The sequence below is a fragment of the Sparassis crispa genome (genome assembly GCF_003851025.1).
Source record: "Sparassis crispa DNA, contig_000009F, whole genome shotgun sequence".
NCBI classification, from domain to species: domain Eukaryota; kingdom Fungi; phylum Basidiomycota; class Agaricomycetes; order Polyporales; family Sparassidaceae; genus Sparassis; species Sparassis crispa.
The window spans coordinates 1,198,168-1,224,866 of record NW_020939756.1 but is presented as its reverse complement, the minus strand read 5'-3'; the positions used below and the strand labels follow the sequence as shown (position 1 = coordinate 1,224,866).

The window sequence follows — 26,699 nt, the reverse complement described above, 5'->3', positions numbered from 1 at the left end:
GACAAATAAACATCCTCGTGATCCCAGCGCACAGTAAGATCTCTACGACAGAAAATCAATAGGGTCATCATCGCTATCAGCGATATGCGCAGGCGGAGGAAACAACGATAGTCTGGGCTGTAAAGCAACAAGTGACGTGAGCAGAGTACACCGGTATCATGGCCGGTGCTACTAACCTTGGGTTTTGGTTTCAATCTGCGAGGAAGACTCTTGTGAGCGCTAGGAGCTGCAGCTCTGCAGTTCTCTTTATCGTACCTAGATTGATAGAACATAGCTGAGCATGAGTCGATATCTGAGACATATTATGACCCACCGTTTTGGCTTCGCCGTGGCTTTCTGCTTGGCTAGTTGCGCCTTTGGAGAAGAGGTGCCCACACGCACTGTTCTTGTTAGTGGTAACTTTGCTTTCCAAGAAGCGTCGGAGGTGGACTTCGATACATTCGCTCGCTTAGCAGGTCGGGTCCGTTCGCATTCAACCTGGTCTCCCTGTTCCTCTGAAATATTCCAATCGTCCCGCGAGCGTTTCTTAAGCGCTGTATGGCCATTGTGCGAGGGCCCTGCCATCCGCGTTCCAGCTGCATTCACAAGTTGGTCGCGAGATCCCAAACCAGACGCTATCTGTTCAGAGTTGTCGTCCTGTGAGCGGACCTTCTTCGGCTCGGATACCGTGGTGGGGTGGAACGAGTTATCGCTGTCTCCCTTCGTTTGCTTGCGCGGCTGCAAAGTCGTGTGCTCGCTCGCCGCCTTCGTGTGCTTGGCTCTTCGCTTAAGAAGAGCAGCTAGAGGGACGTCGTCGTCACTAGATTCGGCAGGCTCGTTGCCTGTGGGATGAGAGGCCTTACTGCTCGATGGAGCCCTCGAACGGCTTTTCTGCACGCCTTCCGTCTGAGCAGCAGTAGGAGCCTCCGTGTGTGTTGTGTCTGCGGAGCATTGGAGTGCTGTCTTGCGGGTCCTCGACGCGGTTGAGGACTTCGTGGGTCTCAACTCTGATAGCTTCTCCTTCAACGGATGAGTTATCACATCAGCGTCATCACAATCAACAGTTCTTCTGGTAGATCTTTTGCCGTCTTTCGTGGAGTCCTTCACAGACTTCGCCCGCGTTCGAGAAGGCTTGCACGCAACGCCATCCTGCTGCACAAGTGCAGGTTCATCTGAGACTTCTGCCGTGGCTGATGCATGTATTCAGTCCAAATGTTCGTGCTCCAGAATACTTTGCTCTTACCAGTCTCAAGCACCTCAGCAGGAGCCTTGGCCTTCCCTTTGTGCTTCGCTGTCCACTTCTTCGCAGCACTCTCACCATCCTCTTCCATTTCGTCTTCCTCAACCTTCTTCTTCCGCGAAGGCTTCGCCTTGGGTGCCGCCTTTGCACGCCTTCGTGCCAGAGGCTCGTCATCGGAGGTAACTGCAGCATCCTCATCGGGGATCGGTGAGGGTCGTTTTGTCCTTATCTTCGTCAGAACATCTGCGGTGTCATCTGAAAATAACTTGAGTCAACAAGGCGATGCGGGGTGAGGAGAAAGCAGATCGTACTGTAGGCAGTGGCGGCAGTTCCACGAGTCGTTCTGGTGGTCGTCGATTTGATCGTACGGCGAGTGGAACGGGGCTTTGCCTCATACTCTGCTGCATAACCGGCGTAAATCAATGGACACAGATCAGTCAGTGGCTTGGTGCAAAAATGTACATACCGAGGTCCTTATCTTTCTCATCCTGCTGCGTGACCTTCCTGGCGCGTTTCTTGGGCGGATGCGCCAGAGGTTCAACCGCGCGCGACGATCCTACACCGCACAGCGAAATCAGCGTCGGGCCACTGCTAGCAGCGTTACATGGCGCACCTTCACCGCTCGTATCATTCACCTCTCTTGCGTCCACCCCTTTCGCGTGGGCTTCCGGCGGGGCGCGAACTGCCGCCTTGGGCTTTGCCTTCGCCCGGGTCTTCGTGGGCGCTTTTGCCCTTGCCCTTGCCGTGCGCTTCGCAGTCACACGCTTGGGAGTGGTAGCGACCTCGACCTCGTCATCCGTGCCCTCACTATCCCTCACAGCGTGCGACTTTCTCCTCGCAGCCTTGCTCGCATTGCCAGCCAGGGGCAGAGGGTCGTGCTGCTCCACTGGGATTGTCTGCGAAAGCGCCTTGGCGGGGCTCTCACCGTTCACGCCGCGTGCGAGGAGGATGTCGAGCAACGCATTGTGTGTCGAAGGCACGAAGATCCTGCAAGGTGTCAGAACGTACAGCCACCTTGCCGGAAGAGTGAGACAGCGGGGGGAGCTCACCCTCCTCTGTCCCTGAAGCGCGACTGCTGTCGCTCGAGACGCTTTGCGCGGCTGGCCTCGACGGTGAGGCCCTGTTCTGTGGTCGTCGTCGTCTGGCTCATGTTGCAGCTGGTCAGCGAGCGCGAACGATCACGCTCGTCGCTGTCACGCCTCAGTCACGTGCATACTCACTTACACCGCGGAGCGCCGAATTGCCTTTTATGGCAGTCATCTTGGTCGTCGCCATCGCCGGTCTGCTCATCGTGCTCATCGCCTCTCTACTACCCACTCGCCATGAGCGTCACAAACAGCCCACTGGTGCACACATCCTCCACAACCAGGTCACTCACGCACGGCTTCTACCGACGCGGTCCGCCCACGCCTTCACCTACCCGACGCTCTTCCTCCTCCTCCCGCTTCGTGCGCTCGAGGCGCACGCGCTGGACCTTGGGTGTGGATGGGTGTTCGGATACGGTGGAGTGTCGTGGCGGCTCACAGGCCTCCGCCCCCAGGGGTACCTGATGCCCGACGCGCGGAGCGTGCATGCGAAGCTGGTGGAGTTGTTGGAACAGCACGGACATGATGCAAGGCTCTTTCGCGATGCGTGGATGATGACGATGCCCAGCTACTGCGGGCTCGAGGGCATCAATCCGCTCACAGTGTACTTTTGCTACGGGGATGGTGCAGCGCTGTGGATGGTGGTGCTCGAGGTGCGTACACCCTGAGCGCTGTTGCAGCTGGTCTGATGACTGTGCGCTTTCCAGATACACAACACGTTCTACGAACGGCATATCCACTTCCTCGAGGTCGGCGTGAACGAAGACCCGCCGCCAAAGGGGTACGTACGTCTCAACATTTCGTATCTCGCTGCCCACTGACCGCCCCCCAGGTTCGACCACCAATGGACGTTCCCCCGCCAATTCCACGTCTCGCCCTTCAACGACCGCTCAGGGTTCTACACCGTCGCTCTCACCACCCCCTCGCACGCCCCAATTCCCGTCTCAGCTGCCGGCCTTTCACAGCCCGCGCCCCGCCCGGTGATCCGCATCCACCTGCACGTCCCAGACCCTCTGTGCCCTTCTACCCCAGGTCCTCTGAAATTAACCGCCCTCCTTCGCCCCTCGGTCTCCGAGCCCCTCACCACCACGTCCCTCCTCCGTGCGCTCGCACACCAGCCGCTTGTACTCCTCCTCTCGTTCGCCCGGATCGTCTTCCAGGCGGGAGTATTGCACTACCGTCGGCGGCTGCGCGTGAACGTGCGGCCAGACCCGGTGCCCGCCCAGCGCGGGTGGGGTATAAGGGAGGGTGACGACGCGGAGCAGCCGCTGAGTGGGGGAGTGAAGTGGCAGTCAGAAGGGGTACTGGAACGATATGCACGCGGGCGCGTCGAGGCGTTCCTAAGGGGGAGAGCGAGGGAGACTGGGGTCAGCGTGACGCTGGTGTCGGCGAACCCGTTCCTGCCGCCGAGCGTGTTTCTACCGTCGAGGAAGGAGGATTCGACCGCCGAGAAGATAGGGCAGAGCCTGACCGTGTGGTACCGATCGCCGCAGTTTTTCACGACTGTGTTCGTGGCACCGTCTGCAGCGCATGCGATTCAATTGGGCACCACCGAAGGACTCTTCACCTTCTCGTCCAGGGAGCTCTTCACGTTAGTGTTCTCGCCGCCATACGCGCAGACTTCACAGACGCTGTGCCAACGTCTGCGGGCACAGGCAGTCCCTCAAGTCTCTAGATACGCTATCCCCCAAACTCATCCTCTCGATATGGCAGAGTCAGCGGTGATCGACTCGGCGATGCTGGCGGTGATGCTGACATCAGGTAAGGTGGAAGAATGGGCTTATCGGATGATAGGCACTCGATTTGTGCGAGGCCAGGAGCCGTGGAAAAGATGGCAGCGGGCACTGGAACGAAAGGAAGCTGCCTCGAAGAGTGCTAATTAAAGCACGAACGCATATTTGTTTCTTGGCCAGTCCGTGTAGCTATAGGTATGACTGTATTTCTTGGATCTTGACGCTACTCGTGCTTTCAGTCGCGTATGCGTCCGTCGTCTGCCCTGGAGTCAGAATGTAATTGTTTCTTCGATTCTGTTGGGCACCAGTATGCATGCTTTCGTTGCTATTCTCCCCTTTCCAGCCGCGGAGTCGAACGTTTATGATCGGACAAGATCTGCCGATGACTAGTGTGTGGGTCCAAGTATGAGCACCAATTGCAGCTTCCAGTACTATGTGAAGAATCGACAACACTACTGAAGCCGCCGGATCTTATGAATGAACTACTAATAATATCGTACGTCTATATACACATCTTTGAGTCGTTCGAAGACAGTGAGTCGAGGATGGCCCGCTCGTCGACGCCATAAAGACCTGTTACACTCCAATAAAAATACATCAGGACCTACAGGGCCGACCAATCGCCAAGAGAGACATACAGCAAATCGAAATAAAAAAAGAAGCACGATCAAGAGACCCCAGCCTTGCGCCACTGGTCACGTATTAGGAGGCAAGAACCCCGCGCCGCCGTTCTGCCAGTTCTCCATGCCCGCGAGGCGCACCCACTCGACGTCGAACTCGCCGCTCCCCTGCAGCATCTCGAACGGCATCATCATGGTCTGCGCACTCGCCTTGGGCCCCGGCCCGAGGCCAAGACCCGCACCACTTCCGGTGCCGAATAGCGGGGGGCTGTACGTCTCCGCGTACGGCGAGGGCAGCCCCATCGATGGCTGCACTTGCATGTGTGTGGGCACCTGCATAACGGGGTGGGGCGCGAACCCATGCATCGGTGTGGTCAGGTACGGGATGGAGGTCGGCTGCGGCTGCGGCTGCGGGGGTCCCGCGGGGAGGTTGGGTGGGAAGGACGACGTCGGCGAGTGGTAGTAGCTCGAGCTGAGCGAATGCACGGAGGACGGGTCCGAGCTACTCGACTCCGCAACGCTCTCCCCGCCGGGACTGTGCTGGTGGCTATGTTCCGGTGAGCCGTAATCCCCACCGCTCTCGCCCGAACAAGGATGTTGCTCCGCGCGGCCCCATCCACCGGCCTTGCGTAGCGCCTCGAGTACGGTGATGGCACGCTTGGCAATCTCGCCCTCGCCGTCATACATTCCCTCGGCGGCGGCAACACACGCCTCGAGCATCCGCAAGGCGCGGTCCATGAGATCAAGACATTCCTCCGCGCGCGGGTGCGGCGGCGTCTGCGAGAGCGCCCCCGCGAGCGCGACAGCGCCGTCGAACACAAAGTACGAATATTGGAAGATCATCGCGGGCGCGGAGGACGCCCACTCGGGGGTCGCGGCATGTGCGGCACAGAGCGTGTGAACGAGCTCCTGCGCGAGTTCTATGCACCGCTCCCGGCTGGGGTTGAGCTGCATGCTGCTGCGCGCGAGGCCGGCGGGCGGAGGGAGAATCGGCGGCGGGTGCATCAAGTACGGGCGGTGGATGTTCATGAGTCCGCCGAGGTAGTATGCAGCGAGCGTGTGCCGCTGGTAGTTGAGGCTGCGTTCGGCGATCGAGAGGCACCGAGGCGAACGCACAGGCTCGTGCTCGAACGGACTGGGCGAATTTTGCTTCAAGTTGTGCCATTGCAGTTCTGCAGGCAGCTGAGCGAGCCACGTCCGGAAGCGGTGATCGAACTCCAGGACCGTAGCGTATGAGGGTGCTTGGATGCCGAGGCACTAGGAAGACGCAGGCTGAATGTCGATTCGCACTAGGTAACGGAAACCGAGACAAACCTTGTCAGCGCCCTCGCCTATAATCTCGCACAGCTGGATGAACGCCTGCAGATAAGGCGCATTCGGATTTGGGAATCCGTCGCTGTGCACCGGACCTGGGAGGAGCGTCACGTCGAAGCTCCCCTTGTGGGCCATCATTGGTCTCCCGAGAATGAACGAGTATATACTGCGCGGGGTAAGAGTGAGTATCGCCTTGGGTATTTGGCCGCTGAACTCACCGATCAGAGATCCAGAGGCTCCACCAGCCGAGCAGCCGCAGCTCGGATTCCTCCTTGCCCATGGTCTCCCACTTCCGCCACCCGGGGTCGCGGTGGAGACCCATTGCCTGCGCGCTCCGCATGCCGATCCCCGCCAACTTCCACGCCTCGCTCACGCGGCCGCGGTCAGCGTGATAGGCGGCGAGGAGCGCGGTGCCGATGCAAGTGAACACGGCGCCGTGCACGCTGCTCTCCGACATGGAATACGCAGGCACGGCGAGCAGGATGTCCTCGACCAGCCGGCGGGCGGCGAGCGCGCTGCTGCAGAAACTCGCGCCGTCGTTTGCCCGGTTCCGTGGGGAGAGGGCGAGGACGGCGAATAAGAGCACCAGCCAGTGGGGGTTAATCTCCTCTGCGCATGCCATGCACGCGCCGGGTGCGAGGCAGTGGGGGCCGGGGCAGCGCACCTCGAGGTGGCGCCACATCTTGTGGCAGGCGCCGCGGAACCAGTTCTCAGGTAGGCCGAACTCCCAGTTGCGGCCCTCGAAGTAGGCGTCGAGCAGCTCGTCGACGTGCCCGCGAGGGGGAAGACCGGAGAGCAGGCCGCGCATGGGCGCGGAGAATGGATGCACGCCGCATGAGTGAGACAAGGATACGGGGCTGGTCATGGAGGTCGATCGGGAGTAGGGGAAGCGCCATGTCTCGGGTTCTCCGAGCTGGAGGCTCGTTAGCTGCACAGGTGGAAGGAAGGGGGAGAGCGGCGTACCTTGTGGAGAGCACATAGAATGGTGCCGGCGCCGATGTACTCTTCGCGTGGGGCAAGCGAAAGCTGTGCGAGGGCTACGGCGGCTACCTGCACGTTGAAGTCGTAGAGGGCTCGGGGCCCCTCGGAGTCTGCATTCTCACCGGCAGCGCCGGTGCCTGTGGGGATGGGGACCTCGGGCTTGTCGAGGGAAGAAGGTTGCTGATCGAGGGTAGAGTTGCTCGGGGAGTTGCAATCGTAGCCGGTTGAGAGCTGGATGTTCTGGCGGAGTAGGGTTTGCTCGAGGACGGCGATGCGGGTGGAGAGGGCTTGGATGGTGTCCGAGGCAGCGGAAGAGGGCATGACGGGAGGACGCTGGGGCGTTGGGCGGACGACGATGGGCTCCCAGCGACAGAGGTGTGCGATGCCGCGGGTGGTGCAGAGTCCGCAGGGAATCTGTCTGTCGCATTTCTGAGGGTGTTGAGCACGGATGCAACGGCGAGCAGCGAGACATACCTGGCGCCGTTTCGTGCACTCTACGCAGCTGAGACGCTGCCTGCGCCTGGTCTGCTTGACCTTACCACCGTCGCTTGAAGCCTGCACTTGCGGCATGGACGGAGAGACGCGCGACGCGGTGATGGGAGTGCTCCTGACAGTTCTACAATCTTCTCAGCGCCGACTGTCCCTCCCTGCAGCTCGCTCGCTCCCACCCGGTATGTGCTATCTCCGCACGGTGCCGCCGGAGTCAGCCGTGACGTCACTTGGCACGCAAAATCTTGAAAATATTGTCGGCATCCTACCACTCTGGTCGTTCGAGACACACGTGGAATACTTATACTCTGCAGCTCATCGCGCAAAGAGTGTTGACGGCTGGGAGGAGAAACAATACTCGTATACCGCATTAGGTGCGCTGCCTGCCCCATTAGGCAATTCTTCCGGTGACTCCGGTCCCCAAGAAAGGGGCGCTAGTGACTGGAATCCTAGACACCGTCCTACTGATGTCTTCATAGCTCAATCTCTCTCGCTGCGATAACCGTTGCGCATTCATATTTCTTCGTTATGACATTATAGATACATCGTCTAAATCAGATTTCACACCGGAGCCCTTCTGGAAGCTTGGTGAATCTAGGAGCAGCTGAATTGTGGCAAATTTTATACTGTAACTCTTTCGCCTTTGTGATGCGGCCATGGCATCTCATACATTGCGAATTTCGATAAAATAGCACCCTCACTGTGTCCGCAGATGGCAAAAACGAGATATATGGTCGAGCTCCGAAGTCCGGTTGCGGCAGTAGTATTGACCGAGCTAATTGACCTCACAAAGTCGTTGGCTGTGTTAGAAATCGCGCCTTAGTTCCCAAATAGGAAGGTAGTGATGGCGGGTCAAGATGCGTCGGGGCGCGTGATTACGCGTCCTAAAATAGATTTCTGTATATATACAGTTCTAGACGCTCCACTTTATATAAGCAAATTTCCTTCTTTGTCTTTCTTTGTAATCATGCCCTCGGCTTGTCTGCCCTTGGGCGCTCCCCAATTTCTGGAGCTCCAGAAATTTGGGCGCTACTTTTCAACACTCCCCCTCAAGCCGATGGGCATTCCGAGCTTCTTTGTGAGCTTCTCGTGCCTCGGCTTAGGGAGTGACTTTGTTAGGATATCCGCTATCATGTCCTCCGTGGGACAGTAGTGGATATCAATATATTTATCCCTCAATTTTTCGCACACATAATGATGCTTTACATCAAAATGTTTTGATTTCGCGTGGAATTGGGGATCACGTGCAATTGAGATTGCCGCTGTATTATCCTCGAATAAAATTGTAGGATCTTGTTGCTCGAAACCTATTTCTTTGAATAGTGTTTGGAGCCACATGGCTTCTTTTGCCGCTTCGGCGGATGCCATGTATTCGGCTTCTGTGGTGGATGATGCGACCGTGGTTTGCTTCTTTGAGCTCCACGTGATCGTGCCATTTTCTAATTTAAATAAATATCCCGAGATTGATTTGCGATCTCGGATATCGTTCGCATAGTCTGCATCTGAGTAGCCCACAAATATGGATTGATCTTTGGGCTTGACATCTGCAATTGGCCCGTAGATTATTCCAAGTTCTCGCATTCCGGATAGATAGCGAAGGACGCGTTTAGCAGCAGTCCAATGAGTCATTCCGGGATTGGCAGTAAATGAGCTAAGCCATTGCACAGCATGAGCAATGTCTGGTCTCGTGGCAATTGCCGTGTACATCAGTGATCCGACGAGCGATGCATATCTGTTGTCTCGGTCGCATTCATCATCAGTTTCGGGTTCTTCTTTTTCAAGCACTGTATTTGGATCAAGAGGCATCCCGACCGTGTTGGCGTTCGTAAGCCCATTCTTGTGTAGGATAGACTCAATATATTTTGTCTGAGAGATTTTGATTGTCCGCTTTGAACGGTCTCTCTCAATTTCTATCCCCACAATTTTTTGGGGTTCGCCAAGGTCGGTAACTTCGAACATATTTTGGAGTTCCCTCTTCAATTGGTCCATCAGTGCGCAATCATTGGTGAATATTAATAGGTCGTCTACCCAAACGGTGACGATTTCTATCTTATCACCTTTGATCCGAATGTACGCACATGGATCCGAGAATAGGCGCTTGAATCCCACGTCTAGTAACTTGCAGTTCAGCACGATATTCCATTCTCGGCCAGGGTTTTCTTTAATTTACATACACGGTATGTTCCATTGCTGTATCCTTCGGGTTGCCACATATACACTTCTTCTTTGAGAGTTCCATTAAGATAGGCACCTTTCACGTCCATCTGTCCGATCTCCCAATCTAAGATTGCAGCTAGCCCGAGGATAGCTCGAATGGTTTCGAGGCGAACTACGGGCGCGAACGTCTCAGTATAGTCTATGCCTGGGATTTGAGAATATCCCTTTGCAACCAGGCGGGCTTTGTATTTGATTATTTCACCCTCTTTGTTTGTTTTCTTAACTAGAACCCATTTATTTCCTACGGGTTTTCGATCTTCGGGAGGTTCCACTAACTCCCAAGTCTCCATACCCTGTAGTTGATTGAGTTCCGTCTGGACTGCCTGTTCCCATTTGGGCCACTCGAGTGATCTCTTGGCATCACTGAGCGTCTTTGGCTCGTCCGCATCCGCATTTTCGTGGGTGCTCATCGCAATATAGACTAATTCGGCATTTGATTTATCTGGATCATTATCCAGATCTTCGTCTGCCTCTGGGTTGTGCATTAGACGGTAATCATGCCAAACTGTCTTTCTTCTGGTTCGTCTGGGCTGACTTGGTGCGTCCATCCCGCTTTCCTCGCGTTGATCAGGATCATTATCCTGTCTGCGCTTTCGCGGATTTTTGGCAGGTGACTGTGGCGCGGAAGTTCCTAACTCCCCCTCACGCTGCACATCTGTGGTCGTTGTGAGGTTTGGGACTTTGGGTCTCCTTTCCGCATGCGGCACATCTGACGCATTGCTCGGTAAAGTGCCCGGAAATATATTTTGCTCCCTCTCACGCTGTGCTGTGAGGATAGGTACGTCGGATCCTATTTGCTCTTGTGGCACGTGAGGCACGTTGCCGGGCAAATGGTCCGGGGAATTCGAAGAAAATTGGAAATTATGCGAGATTTTAATCTGGCGCGTGTGCGCATCATAATATTTGATGGCTTTGGGTCCATCCATGTATCCAACAAAAATATACTTGTTGGCACAGGGCGCTAGCTTTGATAGTGTTGCATCTTCCGTGAGGACCCATATGAGGGAACCAAATTCTTGTAGGTATGAGATATTTGGTTTCATCCCATTCCATTTTTCTTCGGGAGTTGCCCCATTTAACGCCTGGGTAGGCGATCTATTTTTAATATAGACTGCGTGAGCAATCGCTTCAGCCCAAAGATAACAAGGTAGATCTCTCACATAGATCATCGCACACGCTAGTCCAAGCAGTGTGCGATTCAATCTCTCAGAGACTCCGTTCTGGGATGGTGAGTACAGCGCAGTCGGACCCATCTCAATCCCTTTCATTTGACACCAGTTAATTAATTCGGTGTTCATATATTCTCGACCGTTGTCGAGCCTGAGTCGCAAGGGTTTATTTCCAAACTTGCGCTCAATATAGGTAATATAATTCTTTACCTTTTCTGTTACTTCATCTTTATGCCTCATAAATAGTACTGTACTTCGACGACTGTAATCATCGGTAAATGTAATAAAATATTTCCACCCTTGTAGAGCGGCTGTCTGCGCAGGTCCCCACACATCTGTGTGTGTTAATTCTTCGGGTACCTTGCTGCATTCGTCCGTCTCTTTGGGAAATGGCTTCCACGTCGCCTTTGCTTGGATGCACGCCTCACAATTAATTTCATCTGGGCTTGGCGAGATTTCTAGGCCATCAACAAGCCCTTCGCGATATAATCGCATAAGCGCTGGTTTCCCGATATGGCCATAGATCTTGTGCCACTCTTTCCAGGTATGCGGGCCATATTCCTTAGCAGTATAGGTTCGCGCAGGTTGCGGAACTATTGGACGCAATTTCAATGAATATAGTCGTCCATTTTTCTTGCCTATAGCAAGAGTGTGTTTATTTTTATCTATTAGTATTGCGCGACTATTACCCATAAGTACTCTTCCTCCCGCATCGTCCAAATGCGTGATGGAGAGGAGGCTATTGGGTGCTGTCAGCGCATACAGTACACCGTGGAGACGGAATTTCACTTTCCGGTCTCCTACTTCACTTTTGACATCGACCGTACTGCGGCCCAATGCCTGCATTGGTTGTGGTCCGATGCCCGTGATCGCGTGATCTTCGAGCGCCTGATAGGTCGTGAAGACTTCACGACGATTTGTAATGTGCGAAGTTGTCCCGGAGTCGGCAAACCACTCATAGAAAGAAGCGATTTTGCCATCAGATCCGAGAGATACAGTGTCGCTATCATTATCGTAGGCTATTTTTGCCTCATCCTCTTTCGATTCGACCTCGTGCGCTTCGTAAGCACATTCCGTCTTTTGCTGTTTCATCGGCGGGCCCTGTCCGGCTTTGCCGCCGCCTTTAGCCCAACAATCCGTGGCCTTATGCCCGAATTTTCCGCAATTCATACATTTGACCTTGTCGCGGTGCCGACACTCATTACCAAGATGTCTCGGCTTTCCGCAGATCGAACATTTTTTGTATTCCCCAAAGGGGCGCTTCTTTCCTTTGGCAACCATGGCTTGGTCCGAGGATTGACCGCGCTCGCCACGCTCGTGCCTTCGCCTATTTTCATCAAGAATGATGGCAATCAATTCTTGTGATGTAAGCTGAGGGTGCACGTTGTCAGCACCTTCGGCACCAAAGTAAGAGCTGAGGAAAGAGTCCCAGCTCTCCAGTAATGAGGTAGCCAGAATGAGCCGGAAATCCTCATCAGAAACAACCTTCCTCATTAGGTGGAGTTGTTCCTGGATCTGTCGTAGCTGTGTAATGTGACTGGAGATATTATCTTCTTCCTTGGCTTGCATCCGGTAAAAACGCCAGCACAGCGCGAGAATTCCATGCTGTCCACGCTGTTCCTTGACTGTGCGAAGCTGCTCCCACATGGCCCATGCCGTCTTGGCTCCAGCGATGTGCACCATCTGGGAATCTCCCAGCGATAGCACAATTACGTTCTGGGCCTTGAGGTCCTTCTCTCCCCAGGCGCTAATCTCCGCCTCTCTCGCTGCCCTATTGGCCGGGTCATTACTCGGCTGCGGCTTCAGTGTCTTTCCGGTCACATACTCCTGGAGACCCTTATCATTAAGGATGGCCTCGACGCGGCGCTTCCATGGGAGCCAATTGTCTTCCTTCAGGAGCGGGATCCGGTAAGCATTGCTATTGCTCATATTATCAGCGCTGGTCGACATTATTTGTTCTCGTACTAGTAAGGGGGTAACAATTTTTGTAGCCACAATAGGGGCTGTTGTTATCCAAGTATTTATTGGCTAGATCCGGGGCTCATAATCTGTTAGAAATTGCGCCTTAGTTCCCAAATAGGAAGGTAGTGATGGCGGGTCAAGATGCGTCGGGGCGCGTGATTATGCGTCCTAAAATAGATTTCTGTATATATACAGTTCTAGACGCTCCACTTTATATAAGCAAATTTCCTTCTTTGTCTTTCTTTGTAATCATGCCCTTGGCTTGTCTGCCCTTGGGCGCTCCCCAATTTCTGGAGCTCCAGAAATTTGGGCGCTACTTTTCAACATTAAGAATATGGAGAGTGCATGCAGGCAAGGTCTCTCGATCTCTCGTCAACTGCCATGAGAAGCTGAGGAGTGAGTCTGCCCTGCCTTCCTGCACAAACGATGATGCCAACATGGCCGCCCCAGGAGGGCATCCGGCCGGAGTCCGAAACTTCCTCCGGAGAGGGAAACCCCACAAGTTTCCAAATGGAGGGGTTTCTCCGAGCAGCCTCAGAAACCCGGGGTTTCTTGGGGTTTCCAGGTTTCTGAGGGTTTCCCAATAGAATTATCCAAAAAATGGCCTATGCCGTGTCTAATCCGGACAATTTGGCAAGACCTCGCAGGCTGCAGGCCTAGCGTGAGTTTCTAACCCTAAAAAGGTAATTTAGGGCACTTCTGATATGGCGGCTACACCGCCTCCTCCTCCGGCCCTGGCCTTCCACAACAAGTGTTTGTCCGGCCCCGAATCAGGCCTCCTGGGCGCTGCCTCCCCGATGTCGACGAAATGGCTCCCTGAGGCTATCCGGCGGTCAACCCCCTGATTTGTCCGTGAAATACCAGGCATGAGGTATTGAAATCACCAGTGGATGACTTTCCGTAAGGAAATTAAGGATTTAGAGCATACTCTAAATTCCCAGAATGCTAGAAAATATATTAATTTTGATGTTCCCATGCCCGCCGTCCAATGAGCAGCCCACGGCAAAGGCTAACCTTCCAAATATGACCACGGCCTTCACCAGGACCTGGCGCTTCTCCACACTCAATCAGCGCCGGGGACATGCCTTTGGTGCCCATCGCCGATGGCATGTCGAGCGTGCAACCTCCAGGGGAAGTGTACAATTCTTCACCTGGAATTGTTTGCTGGAGTTCCACAAAGACAAATCCTGCAGCCTTGAGAGTTTTTGTGAAGGGAGGAAGAAGTTGTCACATCCCTTCTTCGAGGTTTTAGCTCAGGGGGTCCCCTCCACGTTGTTAACCACACAAATTTAGGATTGATGGCATGCCATAACAGGAAATCTGATCGCCGAGGTCATCTTTGACGCCCACAGTGTGGTCACACCCTCACGACACCAATTCTTGGTGAACACTGTGTCTCCCCCCATCCTACATGATTTGTATATCGGATGCTTGAAATGAGCAGTTACAGGTTGTCCAAACCAATTTTGAAGGAGGGACTTCCTCGACATGCAAATCCCAGATCTTGCAAAAATGAACTAACCTATATTGGGAATGCCTTCCAAAATTAAGGAAATCACTAAATCCTTACGGAAAGTCATCCAGTAGCACAGTAGATGTTTCAACCAAGAATGAGCATGTTTGACCCCAAGGGACGAGTGAGGATGGGGCAATCGCGTAAGGAATACAAACACGAAAGCATGGCATAAGTACTCAATCGACAAACCCTAACCCTCTTCAGCTTGCGAGCTCACTCAACACCCAGAAATTCCAAGATGAGGCTCTCGAAAGTTCAAAATCTGTCCGGCTCAGGGACCTTCCCCAATTGTCGGGGGTCCTTTGCAAGCTTGTACATGGCTTCTCAATTCTTACGCTCCCTGGGGTGGGAAGATTAGCCAGAATCACCCGACTGATGCCAATAGATCCAGATCTCGTAGCTGTCCAGCGCGGTGAGCATGGCGTCGGGGGATACCACCGGTTCTTCGTGCAAAATCTTTGAAGTTCACATTCTGGAAATTCTGTTCACTTATCTCTTGAGTACTAATCACTATGGACAATGATAATGTACAGTATTTATGAGTTGTAGCATGGTTCAGTGCGACCTCAGCCTTGTCGGCCGTGCAGCGATCTCGGGATCTAATATTGGCCCATCACTCGGCTAATCCTGGCTAATCATCCTCCCAGGCAAGGCGGGCGAGCTGGAAAACGAGCACAAGAATTGAGAAGCCCTATGGGCCACAATTATCAAGTACTTACTCTATTGATTCAACGTCTCGGGTGTCCTAGCATTGAAAACACGTCACAAGACCTCACCTCGAATGATGACTCAGTCCATGCTGCTCTGTGCGGCACAGATGGCTCGGGGTGCACATAGGCTCATGGTGCATCACCGCGCGCTCATGCGCGCTCGGGCGAGCCACCGCTAGTAGTGGCTGTTCAAGCATGGGACTCCGACTATATCCGCCTTACTCCCTTGGGCTTCTCTCCTGGTGAGGCACGTATAAAATGCCATGTTGCTGGCACGAAGCCTCCATCATCTCCCCAACCTCTGGTACGCGGTCACATGTTGGTGGTTCCGTTGACTCTCCTGTCGCTCTGCTCCTGCTTTGCCGCGATCTATGCCGCGACCGATCACAACCCCATCTTCAAGAACACGACAGCTGTTGTGACGGTCAACACCACGAACGAGGGCCGGCTCGGGTTCACCAATTCATGGATGCTCATTGGAATGTACACCGCGACCGTTTACATCCAGGGCCAGCCGTTCCAGGTTGTGATTGACACTGGCAGCTCGGACCTATGGATCTACAACTCCCAAAATCTGACGCTGGACGGCCTCATTCCCACTGGGCACAGCGAGAACGTCACCTATGAGTGAGTAGAGCTCTCGCCTCGACGGCAGTGTGCGCAATATTCATACTTCGCTCATGGTAGTGATGGGACTTATATTGATGGGCCGATCGTGCTCGCGAATATCTCCCTTGGCCAGTATACAGTGCAAGCACAGGCGTTCAGTTTGTATCTCAGCCATTCCGGCGCTTTTTAGTACTTACCATGTTACTCCAGTCAACTCCGGATCCGCTGCTGCTGAAATTGCCAGGTCTGCCGATGGTATCCTGGGTGTCAGCTCGTACGTGTAGCAATCGACCTCCTGCCTTGCTTCCACTGATCTCGTAATTTGGGCAGACCGTTCGCTTCCGGTATTTTCCAAAATCTATATCACAATAGCACAGACAATGGTTGGCCATTCCTGTCAAATGTAAGAACCTACGATGTCTCAGAATCATGAGATCCTATCGCTCAAACACGTTGTAGCTATTCAACAACAATCCCGACATGGAGCCGTACATTACCTTATACCTTACACGCTCTGCTGTTGGCGTCGTTGACGGCGGTGCTCTCACGATCTGTAAGTTCGCTGATACACTCTTGGTGCGTATGCACTGACTGGGTCTGCGTAGCGGAGATTGTGACGAACTTTGAAGCGGTCCTTGAGGCACCTCCATTACCGGTATACTCTGACGATACCTTCTCCACGTTCATGGACGGTGTTTACTTGGATGGGAAGTTTCTAACTGGCAACTCGTTTGGGTGCGTTTTGTATCTTTCATTTTGAGATGTACAGCGCTTACCCGGTGCTATTCAGACCCAATGGCACTGGTGTTAATGCTAACCCTGGTCCCAATCAGACTATCGTCATCCTTGATTCTGGTACTGCCCTGAGTGGGTGTTCACCTTGTCGATTAACTCACATAGTTGTCGGTGTGCTAACTGGTACATTGACAGTGATAGCTCCGCCGTACTACGTCCACGGGATCTACAAGGATATCCCTGGAGCGCAATGGATTCCTAGTATAAGGACTTATTCGGTGCCGTGTTCGACAAAGTTGAACATCAGTATGGTGTTTGGGTTCGTCTACATCTCAATCCCTATTCTTGCAGAACAAATTGTTTATCTGTCGACTCGCGATTCACAGTGAGAGCATCTACCCGGTTGACCCCATCGACTCCACAATTGTCGGCGTCAGCGATGATGGTTCTTTGAAATGCATCGGTGCTATCAGTTACAGCGGTGCATCCGTTGGTGCCGGTATGTATCCCTTCTGCAAGTGTGGCGGCTCCAGCTGATCGCCCGGATTCGTTCGTACCATAGATTTCATCCTCGGCAGCTCGTTCCTGCGGAATGTCTACACGCTCTTTCATTGGGGAAACTGGACCGAGAACCGCACGAACCAGCCCTACATGCAGCTACTCTCTGTGCGTCCGGCGCTCAAGTGCACCATCTGTTACTGACCGCTTTCCCAGCTCACGGACCCGGACAAGGCCTGGGCGAACTTCGACACGCTCAACTTGGAGCGGATCGGGCAGACTGAGCAGCAGCAGATCCAGGATAACCAGAACTACACGTACCCGAAGACCGTCTCGCAGAGCGTCACGTACTCGCTCACCTCCCCCTCCCTCTCCGCAACCCATTCGGCGGGTGCGTCCAGCACCTCGGGCCCTTCTGCAAGCACCCTGAGCCCGTCGACGGCGAGCACCACCACTCCCGCTGCGGCTGCGAAGCTCGACGCGGCACTCGCTGAGGCGTCCGGCGGCGCGTCGTCGTCATCGACGGTCGATCTCGGCGGGCTCACGCGCAACTCGTACATCATCATGGGCCTCATCGCGGGCGTGCTCGTGCTCCTTCTCGGCGTCCTGATCAAGCTTGTCAGCGACGGCCGGAACCAGCAGTACCGCGCGGTGCCGAACGTCATACGTCCGCCGATGCATTTCAGCGACAAGCCTTACGAGCCTGAAAGTGAGGCGTTCGTGACGCCGTATGACGATCCGGCGAGGCCGCATTGAGCGTCCCGGTGGTGATGGTTGTGGGCGTCTGGCGGGTGGCCGTTCGTCCCTTGGTGTATATGCTTGATTCTTCTTATTTATCATAGATCCAGATCTCAGCTACGTCCAGCGTGGTGAGCACAGCGTCGGGGAACCCACTGTTTCTTCGTGCAAAATCTTTGAAGTTCACATTCTGGAAGTTCTGTTCACCTCTCTCTTGAGTGATAATCACTATGGACAATGACAATATGCATTATTTATGAGTTGTAGCATGGTTCAGCGCGACCTCAGCCTTGGCGGCCACGCAGCGATCTCGGGATATATTATTGCCCCATCACTCGTCTAATCCTGGCTAATCATTCTAACAGGCAAGGCGGGTGAGCTGGAAGACGAGCACAAGAATTGAGAAGCCCTTCTACAGGATCCTGGATAATTCCCTCAGACGCCAGGTGCACCGTCGGTATTGTACACCTAGAATAGGCAAGTGTTCACAATCAATTGATTCAGTCTCTAATGCGCTCGGCATGCTTCAGATTTTGCCATCCGTCTTTACCCTTCGACACACCACAGATGCGGAGTGCTCTTCGTTTCCATGATGCCCAGAATCCTGCAGCCAGTAGAGAATTCGCTACGGGCAATCCAGCTCTGTAATAACCAAAACACTAATGCAGGATCCCCCGTACAGAGAAAGAGAAGCAATTGATCAGCAGCACTCCCCGCATATTATTCTAGTGCTATAGTACTTTTATTAGCTCATTACATGGTAGGCAAGCGGCCGGATTTGCGTTGCAGAGTGTGTTTCTGGTAGCAGGTGACGACGCTCGATAAGGCTCTCGGTCCAGGAAGTAGAGCACCTCACGGTTCTCTAGAATTTCAGTGAGTATGTACTTGGGATCTTACGTTAATTTGACGAAAATTTGTCCTGCGCTTTCCCGTGAGGTTCAGCTGGTGCAGCAGCAGTATCATGGCAACATACTCTCCATCGTATTGTATGCTTCTATCTTGCTACATGACGCCAGATACACACAGTGTCTCCGCGGAGGACAGTCTAGCACACTGTCCCGCCGCTTAGAGTTTCTGTGGAGCAAGTAGCATCAGATGAGGATAAGCGCGTCAACCCATGATACTACGAGGCATCTATTCTCCCGGCTACGCCTTCCACTGCACTCTTCAGTTTAAGGGCTTCTCGGACAACGTTGTCATTTTCATCTTCGGCACATTCAACAAGGAAGGTGGATGTTTCCTCAGCGAATCCTGCATAATGCTGTAGTGAGACGAACTCCAGGTAGAATAGAAAAATATACCTAGTAATTTGCTTCCATGGGCTCTCCACAGGGCTTCGCTGCATGACAGGCTGAATTGACGTATTCTCGGATCTTCTGAGCGGCTTTCCATGAGAATATCCAGGTTCATGGATTTTAACAGGGTATCATCGTCTAGTGTGCCCATAGTAGCTGTCAGACAGCTCAAGAATGGGATCTTTCCTGCATTCAACTGGACGCAAACCGGAACCTGCTTGCTCATAATGGAGACAAGCTCCCCCAATTTCCTGTCTCTCCAAAACGCTGTGAAACGGAATCAGAATCCACTGGGTTACTGCATGCATTTACGCTATGGCACGTACATCCTTCGTCGTAGGCCAGGGAGCTGGTAATAGTTTGCAACACTGCTATCCACACCGACGAGTCTTGCAGCGATCCAGAGACAAATCCTTCGAAGACTCTCAGGACTGGTTGCCATACGAATGACATGTAGGGAATCATCAAGCCCTGGGGCAACATAAGCATGAGACATGGGCTCTGGATTGTCATTTCCTCACCTTGAAGTAATTCAAGAGCGCTATATATATATGGCAGAACCTAACTTGGCGAGATGCTTCAGCCGCGTCTGCAATGGTACGGGGTCAGACGCACGTCTTCATGAGAAACAAAAGGCTAACCGTTGTCACTTGCAAAGGCCCAATCGCACAGTTTTCGGAACAGGGGTCTGAAAGCCGTCTCGTTCAGCTTAACGACCAGTTCGACGAACGACGGGATGATATCCGTTTCTATCTGGATTAACCTGTCAATATCCAAGGTTCAGGATAGATGTGAACATATATACGCACTTCCTTCCCGTCAGCGAGCACATTCATGTTCACGTTCATGTTGAATGCATCGTGGAACGTTTCAAACAATAGTCGCAGATGGTCGAGCACAAGAGGTCTTGTTGCCGCCCGAATCGATCTCTTCATAAGGGAGAAGAACCCAATACACCTCAACGGGTTGACCTGAGATTCCTCAGTATGACTTGACCAAGGAGGCACATTCAACTTACATCCACCGATCCGGTTGATGACCACACTGCGCACAGTGTTGGTAGCAACACCTTCGACGGCACGTGCTTTGCCAGGGTTTTGACAACAGAAGTCATCGTAGCAAATTCGGGTGTAGATGACGCAGTGACGCAGAAATCCAAGTATAAATTGACGACTCCTGTAAGCTCTTGCCCGCTCCAGAACGTCGGAATCGTAGTAAGTAGAGTGTGCACGACAGTGAAAGCGTCCTTGGGTATGTCTTCTCGATTGACTGTATGGACGTTAAGAGTTCAGCGGTCCCGAATGTGCTGATCACGCCATATACGCTTACTCCATGTCCCAGTCAGAATATAATGCAAGGTCGTGACGCACACTTGAACGATCTCTTTAAGATACGGGATTATGCGCGGTCCCAACGTGGAGCTGGTAGATTGTTCAGTGTCCTGTGTAAGCTATAGAGCGACTATGCCCACCAAAGTGATTGCAACAAGTTGAAGGCGATGGAAGCTGTCTCTTGCTGTTTCGCGGCTATCAACACCAGGGGTACAGTGCTCGTAAGAGCATTCTCTTCGTCTGGACATGCCGTCTGGCTGATGGCACGCAACGCATGGAACGCCGCCCGAACAAACACGACATCGTGTCCCAAAGTTAACGATTGCCGGACTATATCAACGACCATCACAATGGAAGGCGTTGATTCCCGTCGAACTTGATCAGAAATATTCGTCAAACGTTCACCAAGAAGCTCCAAAGCTCCAGTTTGGATCTATTAGGGAAAATAAAGTCTAGCCGTATCCAGAGGACGTACTTGTGCAAGCTCACTTTGACTTCCGGGCTTTCAATCATTGTCAAAATGCCAGCAATGAAGTCACCTGCCGACATTATCTGCAAAGTGCTAGCCATCGCTGTTCGTGCTGCCACCGTCAAATCGTGAAGCGACTCATCGGCACCAAGCACCGTGAAGCCCAAAAGTAGAGACAGCACTTCAGAGGTCAGTATGCGTGCCCGTGACGCTTCGGACGAGGACAGGACAGGTATGTCCTTCAATGTGTGATCGGTGAACACAAGGAGTGCCAATACTTTTCGTTTGGGAACGGTAGGAGGTGTCTCATCCTCTCTGAGCAAGGATCAGAATGGATCGAAGAACAGGTAGTAAATGAGGGCTCACAGACTTGTATACAAGAAAGTTTCCTGTCCTTGGCCAAGCAACCGCTGACTCTCGTGCATCATCTCCACCAGGAGCTGCGAAATACACTAAGATTTATGTAGAACTTGAGAAGATGAAAGCGTACAGATAGTCTTTGCTCTGCAGGATAATGTTGTACGATATTGAGTGGCAAGGAGAGCGTTATCCGTGCATCCTGGAAATTCTGGCGTACAACACGATTTGTCATCCTGTCTACGAGTAGCATGCAGACAGGAGGCAAGAATTCCTCCGGGCCGAGAACGTCCACAAGATGGGAGAACAGGCTGATGAGTCTCGAGTGAGTTGCATAGACGATATGATAAAGCTTCACTTACTGTGCACGGCGATGCCGGGGAATGTGGTTGGAAGCATCCGTGAAAATGCGCAGGAATTCTCGCGCTGCAATGTAGAGTTCAAGACGCTCAGCATGGGCGTCCTTCAGCGAAGCCGCCATCACCGGAACAATACTATCTATTGTCTAAGTCATTCATGAGCGATTGTTCCCGCAGTTGCGACGCGACACTGGGACACACCCTTTGCACAACCCCAAAGCTATATGTGTCATCGCGATGGAAAACATTGGAGCCCATAAACGTGAAGACCGGCATGACGTTGTGTAAGATCGCGTCGGGAGTCAAACGTGCCAAATTGGACATTAGAAGGAGTGCTTGATGCGAGGTCTGAGGGTTCTCTGATACTACCATGAGCCACTGTCAGTGGACATGCTCTTGTTCAGAAGATGATCCTACCTCTAATTAGCTCAACGAGCACATCAACGCGGACAGATCCAGCAGGGAGCTTAGAATTCTCCTGGAGGAAATTGAACAACAGCTGGGGAATTTAAGTAACTGAAAACGTACGGGCATGCTACTAATAGTGCTGTCTAGCGCAGTCATGAGTAGCTGCTCCACGTAGCTTTTCTCAGCAGGGAGGACTGTTGCATGAGTAGTTACTTTGTTCAATGTCTCCAGGAGGCATGTCATCAAATCCAGAGAACCAGGTAATGATATTGAAGCCAGGATCTCCGCCAAAAGACACAAGGAAGGAAGGGCACTGGTGTTGTTCAGAGGGCTGGTGCTGCAGAGATTTGATTTAGACTCGTCAAGCCTCCACAGAACAGCACCACTCACTCTTCAAGTCTCACACGCTTGCTGGCACGTTCACCTGTTTCTTCAGCGGTAGGCTGGAGCAAGACGAGAAGCCGTATCATCAATGGCACTTCCGTCACGACGTGAGTCAGCAGCCGTTTACAGTCGGACGTCTGCTTTCATGTGAGAAGTGATCTTGTACGTGAGATTAAACGAGTACTAACGGAGTTGGCTTGTTGACCCCCGATCTCCAAAAGTACACGGCATAAGTCTACCTTGCGCTCAGCTGACAGCTTCGCGAAGAGCCCGCTTTGAACGTTGGAGACAAGAGCGAGTTTCATGGCAGTGAAAGATTCTAGTGAATAGAGAAAAGTTATAGCAACATAGAGAAACAATTTCGCTCGTGATACATACCGTTGCTGAAACATACTGTCAACACCTGTTCGAAGGTAGACCATACAGGTTTGCTCTGATCATTAAGATCAGACGCGGCAGACCTATCAAACGAAGACACGATTAGGGAGGAGAAGTCTTGGTACAGCTGATCGACATCTTCAGCCCGAGTGACGCGAGATAGTTTGTCCAAGACTTTCTGCAAAGTTGGCAGAAGCACCTGAGATTTGACCATGTTCGGCGCCAATTCCAGGCTTTTCAGGAGACTGCGCTGAACATGGAGGGCTGGGCAGGCGTTGACGTGCGAAAGAAGATAGCACATGATCCTCTGCTTGCGTCTGATAAAATCGAAATGATAACTTGCATAAGTACACCAACGCCAGGGAAAAGGGAACCGTACCCAGCCTGCTTTTTGGAGTCCGTCTTGTTTTCAGACAGATATTGCGCATGGAATTTGGCAATGAAGGTCCCATCATGGAGAAAATGATGTCGAGCTTCGACCAACGCGTTCACGTATTTGCAGAAGTCGCCCCATCCCAAGTACTGCAGGCTAGCTGACGATGGGTAGAAAGTGAGCGACAGACCAAATAAGCATCACAAACTCAAAACTCACCAGATCTAGGACCATAGATTTTGTCATACGCATAAACAGAGGAAACACCTTTCGCACTCGATAAGATCTTCAAGGATTCCAAACACGCCGAGGCCTCTTCTCGTACGCGACCCTCACTACTCTGCAGGCATACGATGAGTGCCGGAAGTACAGTCTGGAAGTCGACACAATGTCCTGTTGCATGGTGTGCATTGAGAAATGCTACGGCATGGCGGAGGGCTGCATGACAAATATGGTACTCGCTAACCGCATCCTCTTTGCCATTGGGGAGTGAATTAATCCATACGCCAGCAAGGAATGCTAGGGCTTCATCACCAAGATTGATGAACAACATACGGAGGATATGGGTTGAAAGAAGAGGAAGAGATGACGTCGAGTTGCTGAGTTTATACATCGCACGCATCAGCCGCACGTAATCTTCTGTGACATCGATACCGTCCTGCGCCTCTTCAGTCTGATCAATGGAAGATACAGCTTAGATAACACTGAAGGAAATGTAATACGGATAAGGCAACGAACCGATCGAGGAGTTGCAAGCCAATTCAAAACAACACCAGCAGGCGGGGGAATTGTCGAAAGCACGCTCAATACAGCGACTTGAAGGCGGTGCAATGTATGCTGGCTGCTTGGCTTGAGGACTACGGCCGTTACCAGACTGGCATCTTGCAGGAACTGGCGGAAAGTGTCAACAAAGCCACACGCACAGCAGGAGAGACACGCACAACTTGCAAGTTGTCGACACCACGCATGAAGCCACTCATTCCCTCCAGGCTCTCCAACTTCATTGCCTCTAGGACTCGGTACGCGACGTTCCACCGGTGCTCCTTGGACAGTCGACTGAGCAATGCTCGGATTACCAAATAACTAAGGTTGCGCGAATAGAGGTCGGTTTCGTGCAACTTAGACAATAAGGCATCCAAATGATGCGCAAAGTTATTCGATATGGCAACGTTGTCTTAGCAGTTGTCATCTTAGCCATACGCGTCGCGACAGTAGCAGGACTAGGACTCTCACCTGCGAGTTTGGAGGTCAATGCCAGATTCAGTTTCGTCAGCAGCTCCACATGACGGTCTTCATCACAGTACTGTCCTTCCTGATCCTGTTTTGCTTGTTCCCATCTCACGGCATCTACGCAGCCGCCCAGAACCGAGTATCGACCAATACCCATGACATCGTGCCGATCTTTCTCCCTTTCCTCTATGATATTCCACACCATACTAGTGGTCTTCTGCTTGGGCTTCGAGAATAAGAGGAACGGAAAAACTACCTGATAAAATAGAGTAGTCGCCAAACCCTCATCCTTGGCTCGTGCCACGGAGAAGAAGTAGTTGGTGACGAACGTCACGTGCAGCCGAATGAGATTTCTCGCGGGCGACCGCTTGGGATGTAGAGCTTGGGTCAGAGATGATATGTAGCCCGCAGCGCCGCCTAGAAGGACAGGTAGGAGGACACTAGGCTGTGCATAGAGCGCCTCGATTACTGCAGCGCTGGTGTCCCCTGCCCGTGAGAGGAGAGTAGACGCGACAGAGGCCTAAAATATGAACGTCGGACAGTCAATCAATTTTGACGTTGGTTTCATAAAAAGGGTGAAAGAAGCAATGGAACACATACACGATCAGAAACGGACAAATCCGTGTTGGATAACATATTCAATAGGTCTCGCACTGCCAATGCGCGAGAATTTTCATCAGCACTGATTGAAGCAACTATGGCCCCAAGATCTTGCATGTGACTGGACATGGAGGACACCTTAGAATCAAGAGTCATTGAGTCACAAGAAAAGCCGTGACGCGGACAAATAAAAACATACAACAGTCAAGGATACTATAATCTGCTCAATAGCTTCGCGTTGATCTTCGTCCTGTTTCATTGCGTCGTGGCATACTTGCTCGAATGTCTTCGGGTGACGCTGCTGTATATGCGATAAAAATCTGCGCGTATTCATGTCCCGATTGCCCTCCGTCGATTGAACTTCTGTCGCATGGCGGAGCAGAACCGTCGTGGCATGACGAACAATGTTCGACGAAACTTCAGTGCTAGTCAAGATGGACTCAAGCAAATGAGCCAATGTTTCGCGGTCTAGACTGTTTGCCAATTCGTCACCGTCAAGAAATTGAAAGGTACAAGGCACTACGTACTGCTTGACCAGACTAGTGATCAGCGCGTTGACCAACTTCTCAGCTCCAACCCAAGATAATCCGGCTCTCACTTCGTCATCGATTCCTCTGTCAAAATACTGTGAGGATTCGACAAGACCCTAGATTGAGTGGCACATACGAAAACTGGATGAAGGTGTCCATCACATTTCGTGGAAGAGCTTCCAACTCATCTTGAGGTGCACATACAGCGACAAGTGTTCGCACAAATTGCTTTGGCGACACGCGATCTGCGGAAGACGAGATGGCAGAAAGAACAGCTTTGAGAGCCTTAGATGACAGATGGCATTTCTGAGACGTAGCAGCCAGGAGTAGATAGCTTCCGAGCTGAGATTGCCATCATTAACACGTTCTTTGCAAGAGAAGGACATTCTCACTGTAGACTCCTGAATCAATGTTGGTTTCACGGTGGAACTCGCATTCGGTCGGAACTGTAAAGGTTCCACGAAGGCAGGAAGCAAGAAAGCAACAGCTCCCTCATCCAGTGTCTGCTGATGTGCAACGAAATCCAGGGACAAGCCTGTATGAAAAGCCACCAGCGCCCTGTGAAGACCGGCATCTTCTCTTAGGGCTTTTGGTAAGAGCTCTAAGACGAAGCGCGCGAAGTCCGAATTCTTCGACATCTCAGCGACAAGTGCGCTGCGTGGAAGAGACACAACGTTCTTCTTGTAAGGAAGCAAGAAGCGGAAAACTGACTGGTCGCTGAAGAAGCCGAGTAAGGTGGGAGAGTGTGTGAATAAAGGAGTAGGCGTACGGGATATGCAGTATGGTCACCATCTTAGCGAAATGGGGGGACTCGTGGTACGGCAGGAACAACGCCAGGACATGTTTGACATTGAATTCGTTTATCCTGAAAGAGCAGACTGTGAACAGCTGTTAAACGGTAGCGCAGCAAAGAACAATGCGGGATAAAAGGTAAAAGGTGGGGCTGAGTCATACCTAAACCTCCGCACAAGCCATTCAAGGACCTTTCCGGTAGGCGCATCCATGAGGAATGGACCTAGAAGGGGCAGAAAAGCAGCAATCTGCTCGTCCAACTTCGCATTGGCGTCAGCTGCTTGCAGCGTTCTATCCGTAGATTTCGCGGCATCTGAGAACAATGTTTGCTCGAAATATCTGAGGACCGGGTTCATGGACTTGAGCTGCAGAAAGCCATTGACACCCAGGGCGTGGAGGGAGTCAAGATCATGTTGGAAGGCTTCCTTAGCAGAGAATAGATATGATTCCGTTGACTTCCGGCGAGAGCTGTCGACCAGAAGTGAAGCATTGAGAGATGCTCCCTGGGCCAGTTGTGCCGCAAGACTGGAGGCCATGAGAGCCAACTTGAAAACCCAGCCGCGAGGTGAGCGCTTGATTCACAAATTTTGATCTAAGA

The 26,699-nt window shown here is 52.5% G+C and overlaps 6 protein-coding genes across 6 annotated transcripts; 2 read left to right on the top strand and 4 right to left on the bottom strand.

Moving 5' to 3' along the window:
* Positions 1-42: 42 nt before the first annotated feature.
* Positions 43-2,369, bottom strand: SCP_1004180 (hypothetical protein; the record flags this gene model as incomplete). The annotated part of the gene is made up of 8 exons (XM_027762283.1): positions 43-117; positions 177-255; positions 314-1,169; positions 1,223-1,474; positions 1,531-1,620; positions 1,686-1,775; positions 1,833-2,206; positions 2,269-2,369. 8 exons carry the CDS (start codon positions 2,367-2,369, stop codon positions 43-45), a joined length of 1,917 nt encoding a protein of 638 aa, XP_027618084.1.
* Positions 2,370-2,468: 99 nt separating this feature from the next.
* Positions 2,469-4,187, top strand: SCP_1004170 (predicted protein; the record flags this gene model as incomplete). Its single annotated transcript, XM_027762282.1, has 3 exons — positions 2,469-2,957; positions 3,012-3,085; positions 3,137-4,187. The coding sequence occupies 3 exons, from the start codon at positions 2,469-2,471 to the stop codon at positions 4,185-4,187; spliced, it is 1,614 nt and encodes a 537-aa protein (XP_027618083.1).
* Positions 4,188-4,732: 545 nt separating this feature from the next.
* Positions 4,733-7,522, bottom strand: SCP_1004160 (hypothetical protein; the record flags this gene model as incomplete). Its single annotated transcript, XM_027762281.1, has 5 exons — positions 4,733-5,914; positions 5,972-6,137; positions 6,190-6,884; positions 6,935-7,381; positions 7,427-7,522. 5 exons carry the CDS (start codon positions 7,520-7,522, stop codon positions 4,733-4,735), a joined length of 2,586 nt encoding a protein of 861 aa, XP_027618082.1.
* Positions 7,523-9,567: 2,045 nt separating this feature from the next.
* Positions 9,568-12,756, bottom strand: SCP_1004150 (hypothetical protein; the record flags this gene model as incomplete). Its single annotated transcript, XM_027762280.1, has 1 exon — positions 9,568-12,756. One exon carries the CDS (start codon positions 12,754-12,756, stop codon positions 9,568-9,570), a length of 3,189 nt encoding a protein of 1,062 aa, XP_027618081.1.
* A 2,575-nt stretch (positions 12,757-15,331) lies between these two features.
* SCP_1004140 (acid protease) lies at positions 15,332-17,613 on the top strand (the record flags this gene model as incomplete). Its single annotated transcript, XM_027762279.1, has 11 exons — positions 15,332-15,642; positions 15,703-15,782; positions 15,835-15,898; positions 15,955-16,027; positions 16,084-16,177; positions 16,230-16,359; positions 16,415-16,491; positions 16,555-16,678; positions 16,746-16,858; positions 16,922-17,025; positions 17,074-17,613. 11 exons carry the CDS (start codon positions 15,332-15,334, stop codon positions 17,611-17,613), a joined length of 1,710 nt encoding a protein of 569 aa, XP_027618080.1.
* Positions 17,614-18,718: 1,105 nt separating this feature from the next.
* Positions 18,719-26,637, bottom strand: SCP_1004130 (hypothetical protein; the record flags this gene model as incomplete). The annotated part of the gene is made up of 31 exons (XM_027762278.1): positions 18,719-18,846; positions 18,897-19,157; positions 19,217-19,361; positions 19,412-19,479; positions 19,532-19,643; positions 19,700-19,861; positions 19,909-20,159; positions 20,220-20,311; positions 20,362-20,654; positions 20,711-21,005; positions 21,057-21,130; positions 21,181-21,358; positions 21,410-21,552; positions 21,608-21,771; positions 21,824-21,884; positions 21,935-22,151; positions 22,205-22,335; positions 22,387-22,517; positions 22,577-22,893; positions 22,956-23,109; positions 23,169-23,622; positions 23,688-23,840; positions 23,891-24,123; positions 24,183-24,699; positions 24,780-24,917; positions 24,979-25,252; positions 25,307-25,393; positions 25,446-25,651; positions 25,702-26,026; positions 26,079-26,174; positions 26,264-26,637. 31 exons carry the CDS (start codon positions 26,635-26,637, stop codon positions 18,719-18,721), a joined length of 6,234 nt encoding a protein of 2,077 aa, XP_027618079.1.
* Between the last annotated feature and the right edge of the window lie 62 nt (positions 26,638-26,699).